The sequence below is a fragment of the Vicia villosa genome, linkage group LG1, assembly GCF_029867415.1.
Source record: "Vicia villosa cultivar HV-30 ecotype Madison, WI linkage group LG1, Vvil1.0, whole genome shotgun sequence".
In the NCBI taxonomy this organism is placed as follows: Eukaryota; Viridiplantae; Streptophyta; class Magnoliopsida; order Fabales; family Fabaceae; genus Vicia; species Vicia villosa.
The window spans coordinates 45,236,376-45,260,487 of record NC_081180.1 but is presented as its reverse complement, the minus strand read 5'-3'; the positions used below and the strand labels follow the sequence as shown (position 1 = coordinate 45,260,487).

General features: G+C 31.8%; 2 protein-coding genes across 2 annotated transcripts; both read right to left on the bottom strand.

The window, feature by feature from the left end:
- Positions 1-5,709: 5,709 nt before the first annotated feature.
- LOC131625061 (uncharacterized) lies at positions 5,710-6,388 on the bottom strand. The gene is made up of 3 exons (XM_058895986.1): positions 6,200-6,388; positions 5,951-6,103; positions 5,710-5,856 (listed from the first exon to the last, which is right to left on the bottom strand). The coding sequence occupies exons 1-3, from the start codon at positions 6,386-6,388 to the stop codon at positions 5,710-5,712; spliced, it is 489 nt and encodes a 162-aa protein (XP_058751969.1).
- Positions 6,389-11,170: 4,782 nt separating this feature from the next.
- On the bottom strand, positions 11,171-12,758 carry LOC131605246 (plant UBX domain-containing protein 10-like). The gene is made up of 4 exons (XM_058877625.1): positions 12,134-12,758; positions 11,864-12,037; positions 11,621-11,782; positions 11,171-11,509 (listed from the first exon to the last, which is right to left on the bottom strand). The coding sequence occupies exons 1-4, from the start codon at positions 12,647-12,649 to the stop codon at positions 11,282-11,284; spliced, it is 1,080 nt and encodes a 359-aa protein (XP_058733608.1). The 5' UTR covers positions 12,650-12,758; the 3' UTR covers positions 11,171-11,281.
- Between the last annotated feature and the right edge of the window lie 11,354 nt (positions 12,759-24,112).

Genomic DNA, 24,112 nt, shown 5'->3' with positions numbered 1-24,112 from the left:
CATGGTAAGAAGTATGAGGAGTAATCCTAATCTTTCTCAATTTTTATGGATTGAAGCACTCAATATGGTTGCGTATATATTAATCTGAGTTCAAACCAAGACTGTCCAAAAGACCTCTTTAGAGTTATTCAAATGTTGGAAACCAAGTTTGCAACATACACATGTTAGGGGTGGCCCGTCTGAAGTGAGAATCTATAACCCACAAGAAAAGAAACTAGACCCAAAGAATTAGTGGGAATTTCTTTGGATACGAGTCCAAAGGTTATATATTCTATTGTCAATCACTTAGAACTAGGATTATGAAATTAAGAAATGCCAAATTTCTTAAAAGTGACTTAACTAGTGGGAGTGATAGCTCAAAGATATAACTTCCACTACTAGATAAGTGTTTTTCATGACAACGGTTTCACCTCACATATCTAAAAACCATGGTAAAATTCCGGGACGCGTCATTTTTTTTTCTTAAAAAAAATACAATCTATTATGTGGTTTATTTTTGAAAATCGATGGATAAACTAATTCAGTGTACATGATTTGAATCCTAGCAACTTTAGATTATGTTTTCATTTCATTAAAAGTGGCGCCTTCTTGAATATTTTTCTTAATATAAAAATAAGTCACTTTTCACCTCGATTATTTTTTCCAACCGAGCGGAATTTGTTTCTCTGATATATATATATATATATATATATATATATATATATATATATATATATATATATATATATATATATATATATATATATATATATATATATATATATATATATATATATATATATATATAGCTTAGCTTTTAGCATTCAGTTTCACTTGCCTAAAAGAACACAATCAGAACCCTAACGAAGAGCCATAAACAAGAGAGCCTTAAACAATGAGAGCCATAAACACATATCATCCTCAATACGAAGATGATATCTGTTTGGGGCTCTCGTTTCTTCTTCAGAGATCCAAAATATTTTCCTTCACTTCTTCTTCAGAAATCTAGTACGTCAAACATCACTACTCATGTTGTTGTTATTGTTGTTGTTGTTGTTTTTGTTTAAATAGATTTATGTTATAGGTTTTTTGATGTTGTTTTTGTGATTCAGACCCATTATTGAGACCCTAAATTCTAGAAGTTTAATCTTGTTGTTGTTGTTGTTGTTTAAACATATTTATGTTATATGTTTATTGATGTTGTTGTTATTGAGACTCGTTGTTGAGACCCTAAACCATAGAGGTTTAATCTTGTTATTGTTTAAAAAGATTAATGTTATAAGTTTATTGATGATGTTGTTGTAGTTTTATTGAGAGATTTTTTTTTGAGTTGTTGTTTAATGTAAGTTGTTGATGTTATTGTTGTTGTTGTTTAGTTGTTCTACCAACCAAAGTTATGAAAATCTATATGTTGTAGTTTAGTTATTGTTATTAATTTTGAGTTTGAGATTAATATTGATACTGAGATTATGTTTTTTTTGTGAATCTTTGTGCAACTCTCATCTTGTTTCGTCGAGTTGAGTTTATTATATCTAATATCGATTGTTTGTTTCACTAACCCCTCTTTGAACATATAACTTATTTAATTGATTTTGGAAATAATCATATGAAAAATTATGTTGTATTTGAAGCTTATCTTACACCAATTAATGTTTTCTAGCATTCTAGAATTCATCATTTATCTCATGTTCTTTTATAGTTAAAATCTCTCTAATACTCCTAGTTTTTATTCAACTTTCTTCCATATTTGTTCATTTTCAAAGCATCAAGATTTATGCTTTCAAGAATGAATTAGTAGAAAGAAAGTGTTGAATAAAGAACTTGAAACATTGAAGAAATTCTGACCAATAAAGAATGTGAGATGAATGATAAGTTACAGGATGCTCGAAAATGATTGATTAGTGTAAGTTGTTCTTCAAATATATCACAATTGTTCATATAATTATTTTCCTAAAATTTTTTGTGAAGTTATATGTATAGTTAGGGTTTGGTGAAATAAGAAATCCACATTAGATTTAATAAACTCAATCGTGTTTTACTCATTGGTTGAATGTCTAAACCAAAGTGAAAGGTGTTATACCCGTCAATGGAATGTCAAAACCAAGGGGAGATGTGTTTTTCGCCATTTTAAAATTCTAAAAAGGACCTCCCAGGGGATCAAACCCTTGACCTTTACACATTATCTATTGGTTGGGTTAAAATCGAGAGGTAAAGTGGGGTACTTTTCATGGCGTCCTTCGTTACCTCGTCTCCAAAACTGAGGTAAAACCTCTCTTTCAAACGAGGTAAAAGGAGTTTTTCATTGTAGTATTCTAAGAAAGATCTGTATGATGATACACCTTTTAGATCGAGTGAGAGACTGATTTTTGTTCACACTCCTCAAGTACAAAGAGGTGTTTGACAAACTGCAATTAAAGCTCCAAAAGCCATTGAAAACGATCATGTAGATCAAGTTGTTGATGTGGAACATCGAGATAATGTTGAACAGTCTGTTATTGAACCATTTAAACAAAAATATCCTCAAGAAGATAATGAGATAACATTGAGAAGATCTAATAGAGTAAGAAAGACAACAATTCCTAGTGAGTTTTTAATGTATATACAAGAAATAAACTACAAATAGGAGCCGAAAATAATCCTAAAATGTTTTCACAAGCCATGAAATCTAAGGATCCAAGTTTTTGGCACAATTCCTTGAAAGATGAGATGAATTCAATGGCATCGAACAAAGTCTAGAATCCTGTCAAGTTGTCTAAGGGAATAAAAGCCAATGGATGTAAATGAGTCTTTAGAACAAAACGAGACTCAAAAGACAACATTGAGAGACTTTTGGAAAGACTCGTTACCAAGGGATTCACTTAAATAGAAGGAATTGACTGCACAAAGACATTTTATCTTGTGTACAAGAAAGATTCTTTTTAAGTTATTATGGTATTAATATCTCATTTTAACTTTGAGTTACATCAAATGGGCGTGAAAACAACATTTCTAAATGATTCTCTAGAGGAAGAAGTTTACATGAAACAACCTGAAGAATTTTCCTCTAGTGAAGGTGAAAACTTAGTCTATAAGCTTAATAAATCTATCTACAAATTTAAACAAGCCTCCCGCCTAAGGTATTTAAAATTTCATGAGGTAGTCACTTCATTTGATTTTGAAGAGAATGTCATGGATCAATATATATACCATAAGGTCAGTGGGAGCCATATATGTTTCCTTGTGTTATACATGGATGATATTTTGCTTGCGACAAATGATAAATGTATGTTATATGAGGTGAAACAATTCCTCTCAAGGAATTTTAAAATAAAGGACATGGGAGAGGCATCTTATGTCATTGGCATTAAGACCCGTAGAGATAGAAATCGAGGTATTTTGGGTTTGTCCCAAGAGGTCTATATGAAGAACGTTCTTGAGAGATTTAATATGAAAGATTTTTCACCAAGTGTGGCTTCTATCTTGAACAGTGGCAGATTTCAATTAAGTCAATACCCATAAAATGATTTTGAATGGGAGCACATGAAGAACATCCCATATGTTTCAGCTGTAGGAAGTCTTATGTATGCTCAGGTTGCACCAGACCTGATATATGTTGAAAATGATGTTCTATTTACTGCATCTGGTATAATATGTCAAAGAAGATGTTCTATGCAGAAGATATATGTTAGATAGAATGTTTCAACATTGAAGAAGATATATGTTAGATAGAATGTTTCAACACTGTATCTGATATATGTTGCAGATCTCTAGCAGTCTCCCTACTGCATTTTGAAGCCCAAGTCCAGACTAGATGTGTGCTATAAATAGTAAGTTACAAACCTTTTGAAAAGCAGAGCTTACATGATTAGGTTAGGGTGTCCAATTATTGTGAACCTCTCTATTATCATGTTGATATAGGTGATATACTGTTTTATCGAGTTATAAATTTTGTCATGCATTCATAAGTTGCTAAGTATTGAACGTATGTGTGTCACTTAGGTATCATTGATAGAGTTATCTAAGTGTGTGTTGCTTGTGTATCAAGCTATTGTTCTTGATCAAAGCTTTTAAGCAAGATCAAGTATTTATTGATTAAGTGAGTCTTAATCGTGTATTGTTTGTAATTGACAATTGTGGTCAAGGGCCGTCAATATCAGTAACGTGTGTCGTTAGTGTGAGACATCACTGCGGTGATTGGAAGTGAGAGGGGTTTCTCTTATTTAGGAAGTTCTTAGGAAGAAGTTGCATTAGATAGGGATTAAGCGAGAAGTTGTAAACTGGTGGTTGTTTTGCTTCGAATTGATACTGCTAATAGTGAATTTCCTTCCTGGCTTGGTAGCCCCCAGAGTAGGTGTTCTTGTACACTGAACTGAGTTAACAATCCTGTGTGTTCAATTACTTTCCAGCATTGTTTTAATTCATGAATATCTGTCTGTTGAGTGATGTATCAGATCAGATGTCCCAACAAATCATAGAACATCTTGAGTCTGAAGGCCAGAATATCAGAGTGTAATCGGTTACATCAGACCATAAATCAAAAGTGATTTTCTTTAATTCTTGTGGTACGAAGACCAGTTCCAAAAACTCCCAAAACTCCATTTTCTAAGAGAAATCATGTACTCAAGTTCTACGTTCTAATTCACAACAACATCCAATCATATCACAAACACCTAATTTATACATATATACAACATTGATCAGATCAATATACACCAATTGCACAAAAAACATAGAGAAGGGAATAAAGTCCTAGAGATATTAGGGCACTCATTCATATAGCATTATACTATCCCTTATATAAGAGGAAGACTCACCCTTACCTTAGTATTCCTAGCGATGAATGCTTCAACCTCTAACAATGGTGTTCTCTCTTGAGCCCTAGCTTTCTCTTTCTCTCTTTGCTTCTCAATTCACGTTCTATCAGTGCTACTCCTTATTCCCATCTTTTCTTATTATATTATATTTTCTAATTAAACTTAATCCAATAGACAAAATAAACACTAATTCTAACTTAATATTTATTTAAATAATACCCCCTAATACTATTTAAATAGTTAAAATAATTTTAATTAATTAAAATCAATACTCTCCCATCAAATAATTATTTAAATAATAAAATAATTATTATTCACTAGTAGTAATTAGTTCTACTCCCACCCCCCTAAATTTCTACGTTTTACTTAAACACTCTATACACCTTAAAATAGATATTTCTAAGGCTACCACCCACACCCAAGGACTCATCCAACACCACAAATCAACAACAAATACAGGAAGAGTTGAGTGAAAAGAATAAAAAAAAATTGATCGGGAGAGTTTGATTTTCTTTATAACACTATAAATTCTCTAATTTGGGGAACTCGAAATTTGTATTGAAAGAGAATTTTAAAGGGTTTAAATACATAATTCAAATATATATTTTTGTTATTAAAGTATTTCAAAAAATAAAAATATAGTAACGATAAACACTACATTATTATTCTAAACAATTTTTTTTTTTCAAAAAATGTTAAAAGTTTCTCTATAATTTTTAAAAAAATATTATTTTTTTGAAATTCTCTCTTCTAAACTCCCCACTAAATTATTTTTAGAAATTTATTTTAGAAGAAATGAGAAAACATATATAGAATAACTGAAAGATAGAAAAGAAATAAGAAGGGGTGAATTGTATATTTTTAAGCCTTTGGCTTTGTAGAGTGTAATGCAAAAGATGGTCACTCCCTTGTTAAGCACATAATTAGTCATTTTTACTTATGTAATCAGCTGGTTTTGAAGCATGTAGAAATTGGGTCTGTTATTGATATCTAGAAAGTCATGTACATAAGCTTTACCAGTTTGAGAGATATCTTTGATAGCTTCTTCACTCAATTTAGACACCTCGAAATCACGAAGCCATTTCTAATGAAGTAGAAAGGAAAACCATTACTCAAAGTTTCTAATAACGGGAACAGAAAAAGTTGGAATGAAAATTTAATAATGATAAGAAGGATACAATGGCTTTAGTCAACTTGGAAACAGCATCTTCAACAGAAAATTTGCGATCTTTGAGAAACTGTAGTATCATATCTTCGTCATCCCTGCCATTTCTGCCAACAGGAAGGCTATGGTGTTCTTTATCAAGCTCCTCCTTCACTTCCAGAACTAACTGCAAAATAATCACATTTTGATACATCCTTTCATAGTTGTTATTTCGGAGGTAGAAACGAAATAAAGAATGGAAAAGAGTGAAAGAAGGAAGTACCTCGCGCGAGTCATTGGGTTGCGATTGCAGTTGAAGGTTACAGCACCGAACCACGAATTTGGTTGGTTGTAAGGGAGAGTGTTGAAGAAGGACGAGGAAGAGTGGTGGTTGGGACTTGGGAACACACGAACCAGCGCCATTTAAATTTAATGTTTCCACCTCTCTAAGGATCCACACCACTGCATCCATGTTCTAGATTTCGTCGCTATAAATAAGCAGTGAGTGAGCTTACGTGTCTCCAACAATGGATTGATCCAAGTGGAGTTACGCTAAAATGATACTCGACAATTACATTTCAGTGATAAAACAAATTTTGCCATTACATGAACCACTTAATCTGGATAAAGCAGACTTTGCATGTGAATGTGCTGCTTGATTTTGGCTCACAACTTAAACTATAAGCTAACCGACGGAGGAAAGATATTCAGAGAAGCTATGAAGCACGGATACTTCAAAATTCCTATCGAATCGTATCCGATACGCTGTCGATACGTATCGAAGGAGTATCCGAATTTTTTTTTTAAAAAAAAATTAAAAAAAAATCCGATACGTCCAGATACGCTTCCGATACGTCCAGATACGTGACCTTCCAATTTTTTGCTGATTTTATTTTCTTAATGACTCTTCATTTCTTTTTTAATTTTGTAGTGGTCATTATTTATTCTCTTATTTAATTCTTTCCTAATCTTATCACTTTTTAAAGATGGTTTTAATTCCAATAATCTTTTATATTAATTTTTCAGTATCTCATATTTAATTATATTAAATTACTTCCTACTTCCTAATAGGCAATAGCTGTACAAAGTTTCAATTCCTATAATCTCATATCAATTTTCAATATATCATATTTAATTATTCATCACTAGTGGCTATTTATACAACTATCATTTTTCAATATTAGCCATCTCCCTCGCCTTTTTCCTCTTCTGTTATCTTTTTATATGTGTATCTTAAACGTATCGTATCTTGTATTAATCAATTAGTAACGTATCGCCGTATCAGATACGTATCGTATCTGATACTCGTATCGTGTCCGTGCTTCTTAGCAGAGAAGTAAAGACATTACTACTCCACAAGCACATCTTAAGTGATTTTCTTTGGATAAAGACTCACTAAATTGAAAAGATCCTAAAGAATTGTAATTACTTTGACTGCACATCATATGATCTAAATGTCAAACTCTTATGGAATAGAGTGATGTAATCCAAATATGTGAGCATCATTCGTAGTCTCGGTATGTCACTGAATATACTAGACTTGACATTGCCTAAGTGATATGTGCATGTTTACCAATAAATTTATTATTGAAGTATGTCTTAAAATCTTTGAGTGATGAAGAGAAAGAAAACATGTTTCGAGATTGTCAAAAATCATAAAAGCAACAAAAATGTCAACAGAAGACGTCGGAGTCCCAGAGACAGGTCTGCCATATAATAAATTTCTTATAATATCTCTTATCATATCTCTTATATTTATAATCTTTTTATTTTAAAAACGAATGAGTTGCGTTTTGCACCCGTTAAAGATCTGTTGAATTTCAGCAATTATAAATATGTATCTCTATCCTTGGTGTCTTTACAACCTTCCGAATGTAGTTTGAAATACTGAGGGAGAAGATGGTAATCCTATGAAAACTTAGAGATGTAATGGTAAAGATTCTTATATTTGAGTTCTTGGATTTTAGGAAACCTCCAGAGGTATCTAAAGCTTGTGTGATTCATATATTAATTAGAAAGATTGAGAAACATTTGGGTAGAAAATAAGATTTGTTGAACTAGGGTGACTATTTTCTTGTAATTGTGAGGCGGGCCTAAACGAGACATACATGCCCTTTTGCCCATTTTCCACAGACAACGATTTTAGATTGTGGAAAGTGAAGATGCAAGCAATTTTAACTAAAAAGAAGTATATTGATGCATTGACGGGTGAGAAATCAACGCGTGCACGCCCAACACAAGTAAAGATGATCAATATGGTGGATAAGGCCATGAATGTCATTATCATTATCACATATTATTTCTGAAACAACAACTCTACTCATTTTGAATGGTAGAGAACAAATTCATAGTGGATCAGTTGATAGAATTTCACAAGATTATTGATGATCTTGATAATATTGAGGTAAAGGTTGATGATGAGGACAATACTATACTCTTTTTAATCTCATTAGCCTAATACTTTGAACATTTCAAGTATGTCATTTTTTATGGTAAGGAATGTACTATTATTTTTTATGAAGTCCAAACGATTGTGAGATTAATAGAATTTTTAATGTTGAAAGATTTGAAGAGTGACGATAATGGTGAAGCTTGATTGTCTCTAGAGGAAGAAGTGAGCATGAAAAGATGTCCAAATCGAAGAGGTTTGACAAGTCAAATGTTAAATGCTTAACTTGTCAGAGAACCGACTACTTCATGATGAATCATCCCGAAAGGAAGGGTAATCATGATTATGTTTCGATACGTAGTTGCTTTATATTAGGATAGTTATGAGAGTGTTGGTGTACTAGTGGTGTCGAGTTATGAGACTAATGAGAGTTAGGTCATAGATTTAGGTTGCTCTTATCACGTGTGTCCCAGAAAAACTGCCTTGAGACTTTAAGTTGGAGCAAGGTAGAGTAGTTCTCCTTAGTGACAATAAAGCTTGCAACGTTTACGGTATTGGTATGATTAGACTTAAAATTTTGATAATCGTGAGTTTTTTCTTCACAACATGAGGTATGTTCCAAAGCTCAGACGAAATTTGTTATCAATAGCATGTTTAATGATCTAGGCTACTATACTAGAGTTAAAAATGGAGCATTGAAGATTTCACATGGTAAAGTGAACACATATAAAGAGTCTAAAATATGTGGCTTATATATTTTAGAAGGCTTCAATGTTGTTTTCCATTCGTCATTAGCTAATGAAGACTTTCATAAAAATAACATGCTATGAGATTTGAGGTCAAGGCATGATGGATGTCTTGAGGTTGTTTTAGAGAACTTTAATGAGTTTTGTAGAAGACAAGGATAAAAATGGGTACAATAATGAGCTATCATTAAGTTTTTAGAGTAAGGCTTGTGCCAAAGAAACTTACTTGGTTGTCGGTTGTTCGTTTACAAGAATACAATTCCAAACACCTATAGTGGTTTGCAATAGGAATCCTAAAATCTACTCTTATTCAAAGGTCGCCAAAGCTTTGCCTATTATGCAAAACAAGCTAATTCAGATTGATGGTAAAGTTGTGGATTATGTCTTCAATGGTTATTCAAAATGTAAGAATGGTTATGTGATGTTGGGAGTAGAACCTTGAGGATCGAAGTTCATCAATTGTAGATGTATTACTTTCAATGAGTCTTGTAAAACTTTTCAAATTTACTGCTCTTTCTCGAGGAATGTTAGCATAAACTTCCAACCATTTAAATGATTCAGTCTAAGTAAGCACATTTGTATAACAAATAAGAAATTGTTTCACTCTCTTCACACCCAAATGTACAACTCTATCTACCCGCCCTTAACATTCCTTTATTTCTAAAATTATCTCTTGCTGGCAGTTTGTTTTGCAACAATCTTCTCAAAAATGTCGAAATATTTTCTAAAAAATATTGTTCCCAATTATATTACTAAAAGGAAAAAAAAATAATTTCATTCCCTTCTAGAAAAATCTTGTATGCATCTTTCACTATGAATCCATTGGATCTCAACCCATCGTAAGACCAACCCAAAGCTTCTATGCGATCTAATATTTCATTAAATCAATTTTTTCTTACTCCACACCCTCCTCTATCAAGACTATCCAAATTCCTCTATGAGATGAATCCTTTTTTATTTATTTAAATTTTCTCTATTAAACTCTAAAGAATTACCATAGTTGTATGTTAAAACTTTGTGCCATAACCCCTAAGTTTAGTTTTAAATCTCCAAAACCATTTTTTAACTATATCCTTATTAATGTTTCTCTAGTTCTTAATTCCTAATCTTGTAACACTTATATTTATAAAAAATTTGTCCCAACTAACCCAATTAATTTTTTTTATATAACTCACTCCCATCCCATAAAATTTATTTGAAAATAGACGGATTACTAGAGATGATACTCAGTGGAGTTTTGAAGTTTCCTAACTCAATTTCTTTCTGCATTATGATATTGAAGCTCTTCGCCGCTATTAGAAATAAGAATGGTGAAAGCAGGTCTCCCTATCTAACCTTTAGCCATCTTGAATTCTTTAGTAGGCTGCCATTTACAAGGATCGAAACACTTGCAGATTGCAAATTCATTCTATCCTTAAGGATTCTCATTTTTTGGAACTAAAATTATGAACAAACTGTTATTTCCTTTATCAAGCTCACCGTTGCATAAAATTCCCTCATCAATTTCACAAAATCAGATTTTAACTCTTTTCAAAAATATTTCACAAAGCTATATTTACACCATCTGACCTTGAGCTTTTTGAACTATCACACTTTCATATATCTTTTTTCATCTCAGACTCGGAAAAATATTCTATCAATCTCTCGTTTTATTGCTCACTTATCTAAACTCACAATTTTCACGCCCATTTTTTCTATTAACATTCATAAAACTTGTACATTATAAATCTACTTAGATATTTCACATGAAATTCTTTATGATATGCTCGTAAATGTTGCCACTTTTGGTCCAAAATTATGGGTGATAGATTCAGAAAAACTGATTTTGAAAATGCAGACCAATTCCACAAACTATTATCAAAATTCAAAACTACAATTAAATCAAAAGTAATATAATCTAATGCATGTAACATTTGTTGTGAAGAGACAATTTCAAGCCTACTACCTTATATATCTTTACATTATTTTTTTCATTCATTTTGATTTACCGCAATCCAACTATTTGATACTATACGTTTCAAGTTTTAACTTTTTGAAGAACATATACATGTTAGCCGCATTTCAAAATTTCAATTGTGATAGAATAAAAGTGAATTTTATTTAATCATAGTTTAACTATAACATATCAATTATGAACCTTTATTTAACCAAAGTTTAACTATGCTCTACTTGCACAACCTCAAATACCCTCAAAGGATTGTGCATGTTAACATGGTTGTGAGACTCTTGTTCATAAAGGCTCCAAAAACAAACTAGCTTTAGGATACAAACCAGCATCTTTGAGAGTCATTCTCATTTGATCAACACCATAAACTCTTTTAGGAAAATTTGATACTAATCTATAGTTCCCAAGTACAGACAAACCTAATGAGTCAACATATGAGAAAATGGACTGAATTTTGTCACTGCATTGAAAACTATGTTCTCTTCTTTCTCCATTTGGAAACCTTATCAGTATCTGCAACACAAAGTTTCACAAACATATATACAAATTAAGTTCAACTCAACACAACACAAGCTAGTAATTTTTGACATATTTCTTTGTTTGTGCAAGACTTAAATTTATTACCTCAGCAACTTGAGTCTCTTTCCCCCTAACCACGATTCCTTTGTCTTTTTTCTCGCTAGAATTGATCTTTAACTTTCCATTACTTATGATATTCTGAGTTTCCACTGACTTCTGAATCTGAACTTTCTCTTTTGAGGGTAAGCTTCTGAGCTTTTCTTTTTCCTGCATTTAGGTAAGGATGTTAGTTTACTATTTCGAAATAGGGGAATTCATGTTATAATGGTTATATACATAATGAAAAACCTTGTCAATTTTCAAAGCCTCAAAATATGCAGCGTCTTGTTCTTCTCTCAACCTACGATCTGCTTGGATCTTTTCGTCTCGCTTAGCTTTAGCACTTCCAAAAGCCACCCCTTGTTCTTCCAATGTTGTTTGTAGAATCTCCACTAGCTCGGCTGGTGAAACCGGTCCCTCTACCTGAACATACACACACAATTCAAGTGTTAAAAACATGTTGAATATTAAAGGCATTAGTGTGAGAGTGAATAATCGAACACGAAAAAACCAACCAACCTGTTGCAGCACCATTATGCTATCACTAGGACCAGTGCTTATGACAGCACAACAAGGAAAGCTAGTAGGTCTCAATGTTGAAGCCATTTTCAAACCCTCTCCTCTATCTGCAACTCCACCCCAACAAACAAAATTCACATCAAGAAACTGAATCACTAGCTCCGAACACAGAGTTTCCTTGCAGAAAACGTTTGCAAAAGGGTGATCCGGTGAATGAAGATACACGAACGCAAACTTTTGATCTTGTTTGGCTAACTTCATAGCTTCGTTGAAACGACAAGCATAAAAGAAGGGATGTTTGGTGCCATATTGTTGCTCAAAAGTGTTTAGAAAAGTCCACTCATCTGAAGTTGCTAAAAAATCTTGTGGTTGTGGAGAGTCTAGAGGTTGTTGTTGCATTGGAAAATTGGCATTTTGATTTCTTCTTCTTCTTCCTATTCCCACGAAGCTCATTATGCTTCGCGGAAGGTTTGTCATTCGTCGAACCATACTGTGATCCCTAGCTGTTGATGACATTTGTTCACAATGTTATATCTGAAAAAACTGTTCTAGCTAGTAGCAGTTATTGTGATTATCACAATGTTTTTTCTTTGATATTTTTATCTTGTTCTTTTTCTGTAGAACATATGCAAAGAGGTTTGCAAAAGAATTTTGAAATGTCATGTCACATGTTTTATTTCATCCTTCTTTGACAAAGTTTAAAGAAGATTCTTTGCTTATGGCTAAATCTTCCATTCATCTTTGAAATTCTACTTCACATCAAATTACTTTTACTTTATATGGTCAATAATATGGCATCAAACTTTTTTCTCTGATATTTACTTTTTTTTTTTATTGATCACAAAAGTGAAGTAGAATAGTTATATACTTCAAAACTGAATTTGGTGAATATATTATTGACTAGTGATTTATTAAGACTACAATTCTCTCTTTTTTTTTTTTTTTTTTAATTTTTAAATTTTATGTAAGCCATGTTGAATCATCAAATAAATCATTTAAAATGAGAAGAAGAAAGTGCACTGTTTTAAAAATAACTTTTGCTATGTGATAAAAATCAAAGACTAATAGATAGAACATGTAAAATAAACTAAAACATAATTAGTGTATATGTTAGTAATATATAGCAATTGATGTCTATTTCTTTACTTTTATGGGATATTGGGCTCTTAGAGTGTGTTTGGATGGAGCATTTTAATGAGGGAAAGTAATGTTTTGAGGGAATTTAAAATGATTTGACCAAAATCCATTGTTTGGATACAAAAATGAAGAATTGTTAAAATGATGGAAATTTATGGAGTATTTCATCTAAGTTAAATTTAATCATTTTGAAATGACACCAAAAATCAAAGAATTTGAAATTCCTCTCATGTTCCATAGAATGTATTTGTTATTATTATTTCTTCAAATTTTACAAATTGGTCCTCTTATTTTCCAAAATTATAAAATTGACCCCAAAAAATTTAAAAAATTGCAAATTGGTCCTTAATAATTTTTAAATTTTACAATTTGGTCCTTCAAATTTTTAAAAATTGCAATTTGGTCCCTACTTTTCAATTTTTTAATTTGGTCCAAAAATTTTATATTTTATAAAAAAAATACCCAAAAAATCTAACAATGAATTACCTTAATACTTCATCCAAACAAAATAATTTAAAATGAATGGATTTCAATTGAATCATTTAAATTGCTTTGAATTTTAAATTCCCTTAAAATTTCTAATTACCTCATCCAAACACACTCTTAGACTTTCTTTTTTGAGAATCTCTTATAGTTATGCCCCACTTGCATTTCTAAAAATACCACTCGTTTCCGGAAGTGTATATTCGGAAGCACATTTTTTTTACTCAACATTGATTTCTTCCGTATGTACATCTACGAAATCTTCTCTTAACTAAATTATTTTATGTTTCCTAACGTTTACCAGTTTAAACTACTCCTGTAGATGTAGCTCCGAAAAATTTATATTTAAGCAACAAAATTTACTTCCTAATTAGTATCCCAAAAACGGAGAATATAAATGAAATTTCGTTAGATGCCTAAGAATATGGAATGGATTGAGATATTGTCCTCTTTCTTGGTTTTAAGCCCAAGCTGAAAAATATTGCAAGTCTGAGTCTATTGATATGGGCCATATATCACGGGCTGACCCTCGGTCTAGAGCAAGAATTATACCTCACACCCTTGCAATTGAACATGACACGCCTATATTTTGGATTTTGGACGTAATGACCAAAATATCTTTTATTTAAAGTGAAAGCAAAAGAGTATAATATAATATTTTAGATTTTTCAAAAAGCTTTATAACATTTCAATATTGTGTAGAACAGTACAGATATATAGAAGTAAGTTTTTTTTTTTCATTTTATATTTTATAAGTTTATACTGGATTTTACTCAAAATCATGAAAAATCCAGTATAAATCCATTAAATATATACACTTATACCAAATTTGTATAAAATCCAGGCTAATTATTTTCGTCTCTCTTGAATTTGAAAGACTTGTGTGTAATTGGTGAAACACTCTATGTACCAGAAGACTGATAGGGTGTACATGTTGTATCTTGTTGGTTGTATTATTTTAACAAATAAGTTTACATTGATGTGAGGTATATAACCCTATTCATTGATCTTGAATTTCATAGTTGTGTATGAGGTCGTATTACTATGATGCTACTCTATCATGCCATTTAAAATGCCCATTTGAGATGAGACACCTTTCCAGTTCTATTAGCCTATTTTTGGAATAAATATTTATTATGTTTTATTTGTATGTATTTATTATTTTTAAATAGTATGTTTAATTTGACATGTTTAAATTATGTTTTACTGTAATGTTGGATATACGAACATTTCTCGTTCATTTGTGACAGACGTGATCAGATGTCTACCATAGATGACTCCCATAGGTTGTGATATGGGGCTCCAAGCATTCTCATCCACGAGGTCTTTAAGAGTACATGTGCATAATTGACGCTTTGACCGTAAATGATGTCATCTGGACACCATATAACTATAGGGTGCATCAAGTATGATAATGTTAATACTTATATATCTGAAAGGTGTCTCCGTCAGTTTGGCTATGTTAGGATATACTAAGACCAATCCACGTTGTACCATCTAGCATTGATGGATGACTTCGTGCTAACATAGGGACCAATGCCAATTCAATAAGACAAAATGCAATGGTCGTATCTTTTCTTGGACATTGTTTAGATAGTTACTTAGAATGGTACTATAGATTATCACACCCTCCCATCATCCCTTATGGCTCAATTGAGCCTACATATATTGATGGACCTTCATTTGTTGGAGGACAATCAGATGACAATCCACCACTTCCTCTACTACATGGTATAATTGATCAACATTAGATGCAGATGATAGTTCTTCTTTTATATAATCTCATGGGTTTGGTAAACCTAGATGGCGAGGTTAATGCTTCGGCATCACAGATAGAGTACATTACCTGTGATAGACTAGTTTATATTTTTTTTATGAGTGTCAGTTGTTGGTTCATGAAATTATTTTTTGTTTATATGAAATTATTAATGATGTGTGACTTTATTTGGTATTGTTGTGTGACTTTAGTTGGTGTTGTTGTAATTAAAATATCATTCGTAGTATAACATGACATGAACTTGATATGAATTTAACATAGATCTAACATAGAATTAACTTAACATAGATCTAACATAAAATTAACTTAAATCTAACATGATATTTCAACAGATGGTTCAAGATGTTTCACCATCTTTAAAATATCGTCATTTCATCTCGCATGTTGCATCCACCTCGATTGGACCTTAGTTGTGTAAAAGTGAAATGTACTCCACATAACTCTTACATCTCTATTCGTCTTCAAGTCAAACTAATTAAAGTGAATCTTCCCTCTACTCGATCTTGGACACTCTTCAATTATCGGTTTAGTGTAAGAGATTCTATAGTTTGGATTTCTGATCTACAAGAAAGGCGTTCTCTGCGGCTCTAAATTCAAAAGGAGGTTTGATGTCATTGAAGTAAACATATGCATTATACCAATATTGATTCATTTTTGAAGTTTTTTTTGTTAACAACATATGATGCATATTTATGTAAGTTTTAAATCATTATCGACCATATAAAAGTGTCAGTATAATCTCAACCACACAAAAATGTCGGTGCCACCACAGTCATCTTGATTCTCCAACTTTGTTTTCACAAGGCCACCAGATTTATGGAGAAAGATAAAAGATTCGGTACATCGAATTTTTACAAAAATTTGATAAAATTATCATTATATAAATATATATAGATAGATATATCTTCGGTATAAATGCATAACGAATTTATATATTATAATAAAAATGTGGTACAAAATGAAACTTTATCCTTTTCAATATTACGTGTTTATACCACATATTTGTTTATAACTATCAGATTTTTGGTTTTTACCTGACTTTTTTGGGTAATTTTTTCAAAAATCTATAAAAATTTGGAGATGTAAATTATGATAGGGTCATTATTGGCATTTTGAAATTATGTAGGGTGTCATGAGCTCGTAGTCTTGTCCCCAAGAGGTCTTTTTGAGATTTTGACTATAAAGTTTTGAGATTTTATACGTCATGCCCATAAACCTTAATACAAGCTGATATAGATATTTTTACAAGCTAATCTTTAGCTCACAAACCTTCTTAGAGATTTTCAATATGTTCTCAATAACCAAAACAAAACTTTTTTTTGGAAAAGCTCAATAAACCAATAGAGATTTTATGACTGGTATAAAAATGATTTCATGATAAAAATGATTTCATGATAAACATGATTGAAAAATATTTTTAAGGTGTGTGTGTGTGTGTGTGTGTGTGTGTATGTATGTGTGAGTTTCCTTAGTATTCCAAAAGTTATTCTTTACTTTTACAAAACTCAGGTCACTCAGACAGACAGACAAACATGAGCTGACGAGGTTTCACACTTTATTTGAGGCTTCAAGATTCTTTGATAGATTACTTATGATCATATAAACACTTTAATCTTGAGTCTCTTTTTGTAGACGAGGCGTGAGATGTCTCTTTAGTTAGATCATCATCATCAAAGTTGAAAGCTATTTCCACCAACTTTAATTATTGTTGTCACCGTCAAAACATCAAAAAAGGACCTTTTGTGGGAATGTAAATTTTATACATGCAAGCATATAGATCTTCATTCTCCTCTTTTTTATGATGACAATACATCTCTCAAGGGAGGTGGCAAGATAAACAAACAAGTACATTTGTAGTGATTAAACTCACCCTCAAGTAAGTATAAAGTATACTCTACTCCCGCTAATAGTATACTTCTGCCCCTTTGTCATAATCAAATGATACAAAATAATCAAAGCACATAGATCGCATGTAAAAAGAACGAGTTACCTTATAAAGTTGGACAGGAGCTGTCCAGAAGAAGAAGTAAAAAATAGGATCTAAGATTTTATTTCTCTCCATGGAAGGTAGCATCCAACTTTGAAATCAACCGGTAGGTAAGCTTTGGATATTTTTTTCCTATTGATTCTTTCTCGAACAGAACTCGAAAGTCTTTGATGCTTTCTAAACTGAAAGAGAATTATGTTGTCTACTCCTTTCTTGATCAAATCACCCCTTTCGAGGGAACGATAAACCATTATTGATTTTCCTTCTCTACGAATTATTTGATATGAGAGTTGGTCCAACTATGGGACTTATAAATCCATTACAAATCTATCATCTTATCTTCTAATAGGTTCCATGATTGAAGTCGTTGAATGATACTATCAGTTTCAACACCTAAGATATCTTTCGATTTTAATCTACATTATATCAAAAGCTTTCTTGCACAAGGATTCATTAGTAGCACCGAAGTGACAAAAGCATGAACAAGAAAAATATGCTAGGTTTGAAAAAGAGTTGTATCATCCTTTCTTCTTGCAAACTTGTTTTCAAGAAGGAAAGTGCTTAGATTATCAAATCATCGAAAGCCATTTTCATTTTTTTAAAACATAAGTAGGAAGATTGTTACAACATCAGAAGAATGATCAACATGCACTTACTTATGGATGTAAAAATTCAAGAATACACTATTTACATGTATTTGGAAGATTTTAAATTCATGATACAAGAGAAAGCTAATTGCGAAAGTCCCATTTAGGTTTCAATCACTAGTTTAATCGAAGCTTTGGGAACAAGTTCCTAAATGTTGTTTCCCTCAAATTGATTTAAACTTTCGTACCTAGCAAGAAACCAATGTTATTTGATGATGGTTTCATCAAATTTATTTGGCTCAATTTTGAAACAAAATTCATAAGTTTACATACCTTGCTAAGGGAGTGTTGAGATGTAATTCCCTTAGAAATATCTTTCTTATAATTCTGAATGAGATGGTCCTTATTGGTCCTCCATTCTTAGACATTGATTCTATAAGTCAAAATTTTCAACTTGAGTCTCTCCATTTTGAATTTGGACTTCCTCTTGTCTTTGATATTTTTCTTTCCCTTAATCATCATCTTCCAAAGATGTTATTTTAAGGATACTTGCAAAATTAACAACCTCTACTTCTACCTACTATGGGTTAGTTCACCAAAGGTAGTATGTATAAGTTCCTCAATAGTCATGGTCTTATGGAAAGGACATTTAAAATATTTTACATTAAGGTTTTTAAAGACCATGCATATAAATAATTGAACTTACTCTATTACCTTTTTAGAGGTGTTGGACACGTGACTTCCCACATAGGAGGGGGGTGAATTACGTGGTTCATAAAAATGTGGTTTTGAAAAACTTTGCAGATGAAAATAAGAGTTTAAAAACATTTTATGAAAGTTTTAAAGTTAAGCAGCAAAAAATAATTACAGAATTTAAAATGCGAAAAGTAAAGAGGATTTAAGGAAAGAGAGAACATAAAAAAATATAGAGGTTCGGTCAAAACAAAAAGTCCTACTCATCTCCCTAAGAATTGGTCTTAAGAGTATCCAATAAACATTGAGAGATTTTAGTAGGAAATACTCACAAACTCCCTTATACAAAGAAACTAGATAACTTCCAACCAAACAAGTAAGACTGAGAATATATCAGTTGAGTCTTTTCTTGCAAATGGTGGATCGCAGCAGTTAGTCATCTTGCCACTAATGGTAGATAAAAGAAATTAGTCTTCTTTCCACAAGATTCTTGGAACGATTAGTCTACAAGCTTCTAAACAAACTTGCAAGCTCTTACCACGGGCTGAGCTTACGAACCTTAAATCTTGGTTTTACGTGGGCTAACCAATAACCTAGGAGATTTTAATATCGGGCTAATCTAAAACTTTATTTAAGCTTTTACCACGTGCTAAGCTTTAACCTAATCTTGTTTTTACCACGGGATTACCAAGAACCTAAAGAGATTTTACCACACAATGATCTCGAACCTAAACAAGGGCTTGATCACACATTCCCCAAACCAAATCTTTATACGGGTTTAGCTTTTAACCAAAAAAATAATCCATAAATGGATAATATTTAAAAAAAAAAGTGTATACAAAATATTTTCTTAGTGAATTTTACAGTTCTACCCTTCTAGAATTATAACTTATCATCACTCACAAAATAAATTTCTTGTAGAAGCACTTCGACTAAAATATTAGTGAGAGAAGTGAAAGAAAAGTTTAGAGAGATAAAGGGGGAGAGTGTGAGAAGTGTCAAAACATGTTTCTGGATGATTTAAAATATGGGAAGGGACCTCTATTTATAGGATAGAGGTTGGATTAAAAAGAAATTTGAAATTAATGTTTTTTAAGACCTTCCAATCAATTAGAACCTAATGCCAATCGATTAGATATTCAAATATAGTTGATTTTAAGCTCAAAGTAGGAAATAAAATATATGTAGCCATTGCACATCATTAAGGTGCTTTCATAATCTCTTGGGTCTCAATTTTGAACTGAGCTAATTAATTAGGTTAATGTCCCAATCGATTAGAAAAGTCATAACTTTTCCTAGAGCTATTCTAACATCTCCCAATTCATCTGGCACAACTTTAAGACATATTAGAAAAAAATCTTGAGAAAAATCAGCTTGAAAAGATGTTTAGCCATGTACTTTTACGAGAACTCCCTTAATTTTTACAAATTATTCACTCATACTAATTAAGATAAGGCTTTCTTGCACTTCGAAACATTGTCAGGTGCTTTCTTTAGTAGACACTTGTTTGAGTTCATTTGAGATGATGCTTGAGCTTATATTCCATTTGGTTGTCATCATCAGCTAATCAAGTCCATTAAACCCTAATACTTAAGTTTGCATCTTTATCCGCTTAACTTCTTATGTCTGACTTGTCAGTAAACATTAGTTGTCAGCATCAAAAGTTGGTGTCCATGTTAAAAGCGTATCACATGCAAAACAAGGTTCCATAACATGGCTTACTTAATACTAAGAAAATTGTGAAATAAAGCTTTAATAGAACAACAAAAGGATAAGATTAAGAGTGGAACAATATAACATATTTATATCCTCAGTTGTGTCACTTGAAGAGAAACTATCCCTACATCATCTGTATCATAACTTGACTTTTCTACCTTATATTTTTGGGTCCTTTGATGTTAGTGGAATACATATTATGAGAAGACATGTTTCGATTTTTACTTTCTCAATGATCTTTACAAAAGTATGAAGGAGGATGTTCTTATTTGCTCTCATGACTCTTTTTGATAAAATAGGACATGCCAATATGATTGTCTTTATTATAGTAATTACATTTCAGGGTTTTGCGTTTAGATGTTGGTTGGGCATTGCAAATATTGCTAGATATTTTACTATTGTTCTTAGGTTCATAACCAAGACCACTCTTATTTTAAGACGCCATTTGGTTTCCTAACAAAAGATTCAAGTTATCTGACCCCTTAGTGGATTTATTAAGTGTGTTTTGAAGATCATCAATTTTATTTTTCAAAATGTCACATTGATCACACTTGATAGATTTTTCTGAGGTTTTATGAGATGAGGTTTGGAATTAGATCATATTGTATATCTCTAAAACTTTCTATTTCTTCCAATAGATTTCTATGTTTCAATACAAGGGAAGGGATAGTTTATTTGGAGCTAGATATATATTTTTCTAATTTACTCATTTCTTTTGTTATCTTCTTACAAATGCAAAATAAATCTTGATATAAAAAATGAAAAGTTCCCTCATCGACTTGATGATTTGTCATGAGACATATGTATGCTTCTTCTTTATCTAAAGATTCCATATCATCGTTATCCCATGATATGTATGCCCTCTTTTGGGACTTCTTTCTTTGATTTTGGTTTCTTCTCGGTTTTAAGGGAAGTTAGATCTTATGTGTTCTTTCTCTCCGCATTGATGACATGTAAAAATAGACGAGAAATTTTCATCGCCTTGCTTCTAGAGCCTTGAGGTTTCTTTTTCATGCTTTAAGAATTATTTAAATTTATAAAACATGAATTCCATGAATTCATTACTTTTACTTTCACACTCTTTATCTTCTAACTCCATATCTTTAATGCTTGTGGCTTTTATTGCTATACTTTTCTTATTTTTCTTGTCATCTTCTTCGTTATCAGCCATGCTTTTTAGTTCCATCTCGTGTTCATGAAATTTTTCAAAAAGAGTGTGTGTATCCATAGTCGTAAAATCCTTAGATTTAGAAATTGCAGTGACTTTTGGTTGCCAGCTACGCTTTAGGCATCTAAGATTTTTACAACTAGTTCCTCATTTAAAAATGTTTTTCTCAGAGTTCTCATATGACTCAAGATATGGGTGAATCGTGTTTGCATTTGATTTATGCTCTCTTTAAGTTTCATTCTAAAGAGTTCATACTCATGCACTACTTCAGAAAAGGTATTTAATAATGGTTAGGAAATATCTATAATCATGCAGGACCAGACGTTGTTATGTAACGCGTGGTAGTATATGCGACACTTTCAATCACGGTCCAGTGACTGTCGTAGTAAATAGGAAAGTGCGCTCTTTAACCACGATTATTCCTAATAACAGTTATGATATTATATGTGAATAAATGCCAATCGTATCATATCAGAATCAACACTACACCATTTTTAAATTGTTATCAAAACTTGTATTATAAGTACACAATAAATTTGAACAGCTCGAAGTATGCAATATTTCCAACTTCCAAAGAGAATAGAAAGCATATAGAATTAAGGAAACAATAATCAACATCTTTGGTTTAAACTTCCAAGAGAAGAAGATGAAGAATCAGAAGGAACAATATAAAACCGGAAGAACCAAAACACAAAAACAATTGTTAGCGCATGAGGAACCTGAGGATCGAACCCAGGAAAGCTGGATTATATCACCACGGTTAGGTAATTAACCATAAATATAACCTTAAATTATTTAATAAAAAAACAATTGTTAGCGCATGAGTTTAGAAGTTTCACCACTGTTTGGGGCAAATCGTGTTGACTTTGGTGTTGTTGTTTTCGCATTTTGTAGTAGTGATGGGTTAATATGCCCAACCTTATCCTCTTTATCTCAGTAGTTCCTTCATGGGTGATTTGGTGGATATCCCACATTTCTTTTGCAGTTTCGCAGTGAGAAACTAACAAAAACTCATTAAGACCGAGAGCGGTAGTGATGAAAACTTTCGCCTCCAAACTGCGCTATACATTTCCTTTCTCATCTTTGGTCAATTCTTTTCATGTTTGTTTTCTACAACACCAATAAATTTATATGTAGGAACAAATGGACCTTCACTCACAACCTTCTAAATACCATGATTTATTCCTTCTATGGAAAACTTTAATTTCTCTTTCCATAAATTATACCCCTCCCCATTTAAGAATGGGGTTTTGTTCTGTGAATAACTTGAAGTTATTTTTCCTCCTAAAATGATTAGTCTTTAACAGGATTTAGGCTCTAGTTCCACTTACTGGACAAATAACTTCAAGCACAAGAGGAGAGAGGGTGAATTGTGGCATTTAAAATTCGTGATTACTTTTATACTTTTCTCGATTAAGATCGTGTTAATAGTTTATTAAGAGTAAATGGCGGAGAAAATAAAACAAATAGTAAATAGAAGTAAAATAAAGTGAGTGAGGTTTAGATAGATTGCATCAAAGAGTTATCCAGGTTTGGTCGAATGTTATCCTAGTCCTGTCCCCAAGAGGTTTTCTTGAGATTTTGACTATAAACTTTTGAGCTTTTACATGTTATTCCTACGAACCTTAATACAAGATGATCTAGAGATTTTTAGGAGCTTATCCCCAATCAGAGATAGCTTTTACTCTATTTCGTTCAAAGCTTAATTTTGTTTATGTTGAGTTGTTTTAAAATATTATGAGTTGAACGTTACAACTCCATTTGAACCATTTTATAAAAGTTGAGTCTTTATAAGACCAAGTTGAGGTTATTATGTTTTATTCTTGAATGATTTCGCTGCAATGATACCCTAAATGAAGATGAGCATGCGATGATAGGTGTTAAAAGTTGTTTATACTTTCACTACATGTTTTTTAAATGTCTGTGTTTTTTGAACAATTTTCGTTGGTGACACCTTAAATTGTCGAGTAATTCTTTATATACAAGTTTCAGGATTTAGAGTGTTACATGAAGCATTGCCCAAGTGAATATCAATTTGATGACATTCTAACTAAGAGATTGAAGATTGATAGGTTCTTATCTCTTAAGAAGAAATTAGCAATCATTCAATTTGATTGATTTGTATGTTTTTTTGTTTCATAAGTTGAATTATAGGGAGCATGTTACTGATAAATCCAACTTATGATTGTTATGATAGTTAATTAGTTACGTGTGAAGCAAGTAATCACGTTTTAGCCTATATGTACTTGTGTTTTGTGTTTGTAATCACTTGAATTTTCTAAATTCATAACTTTACATTCACCAATCTATATCCTCTTCTTTTTCATTCTTACCGATCTTTTCTCTCTCATCATAAAGTGTAAGCATAACGCCTGCACTAACAATTTTTTTTGATGGACATGGATCATTTCCTGCCTCTTTTGTTTAATTA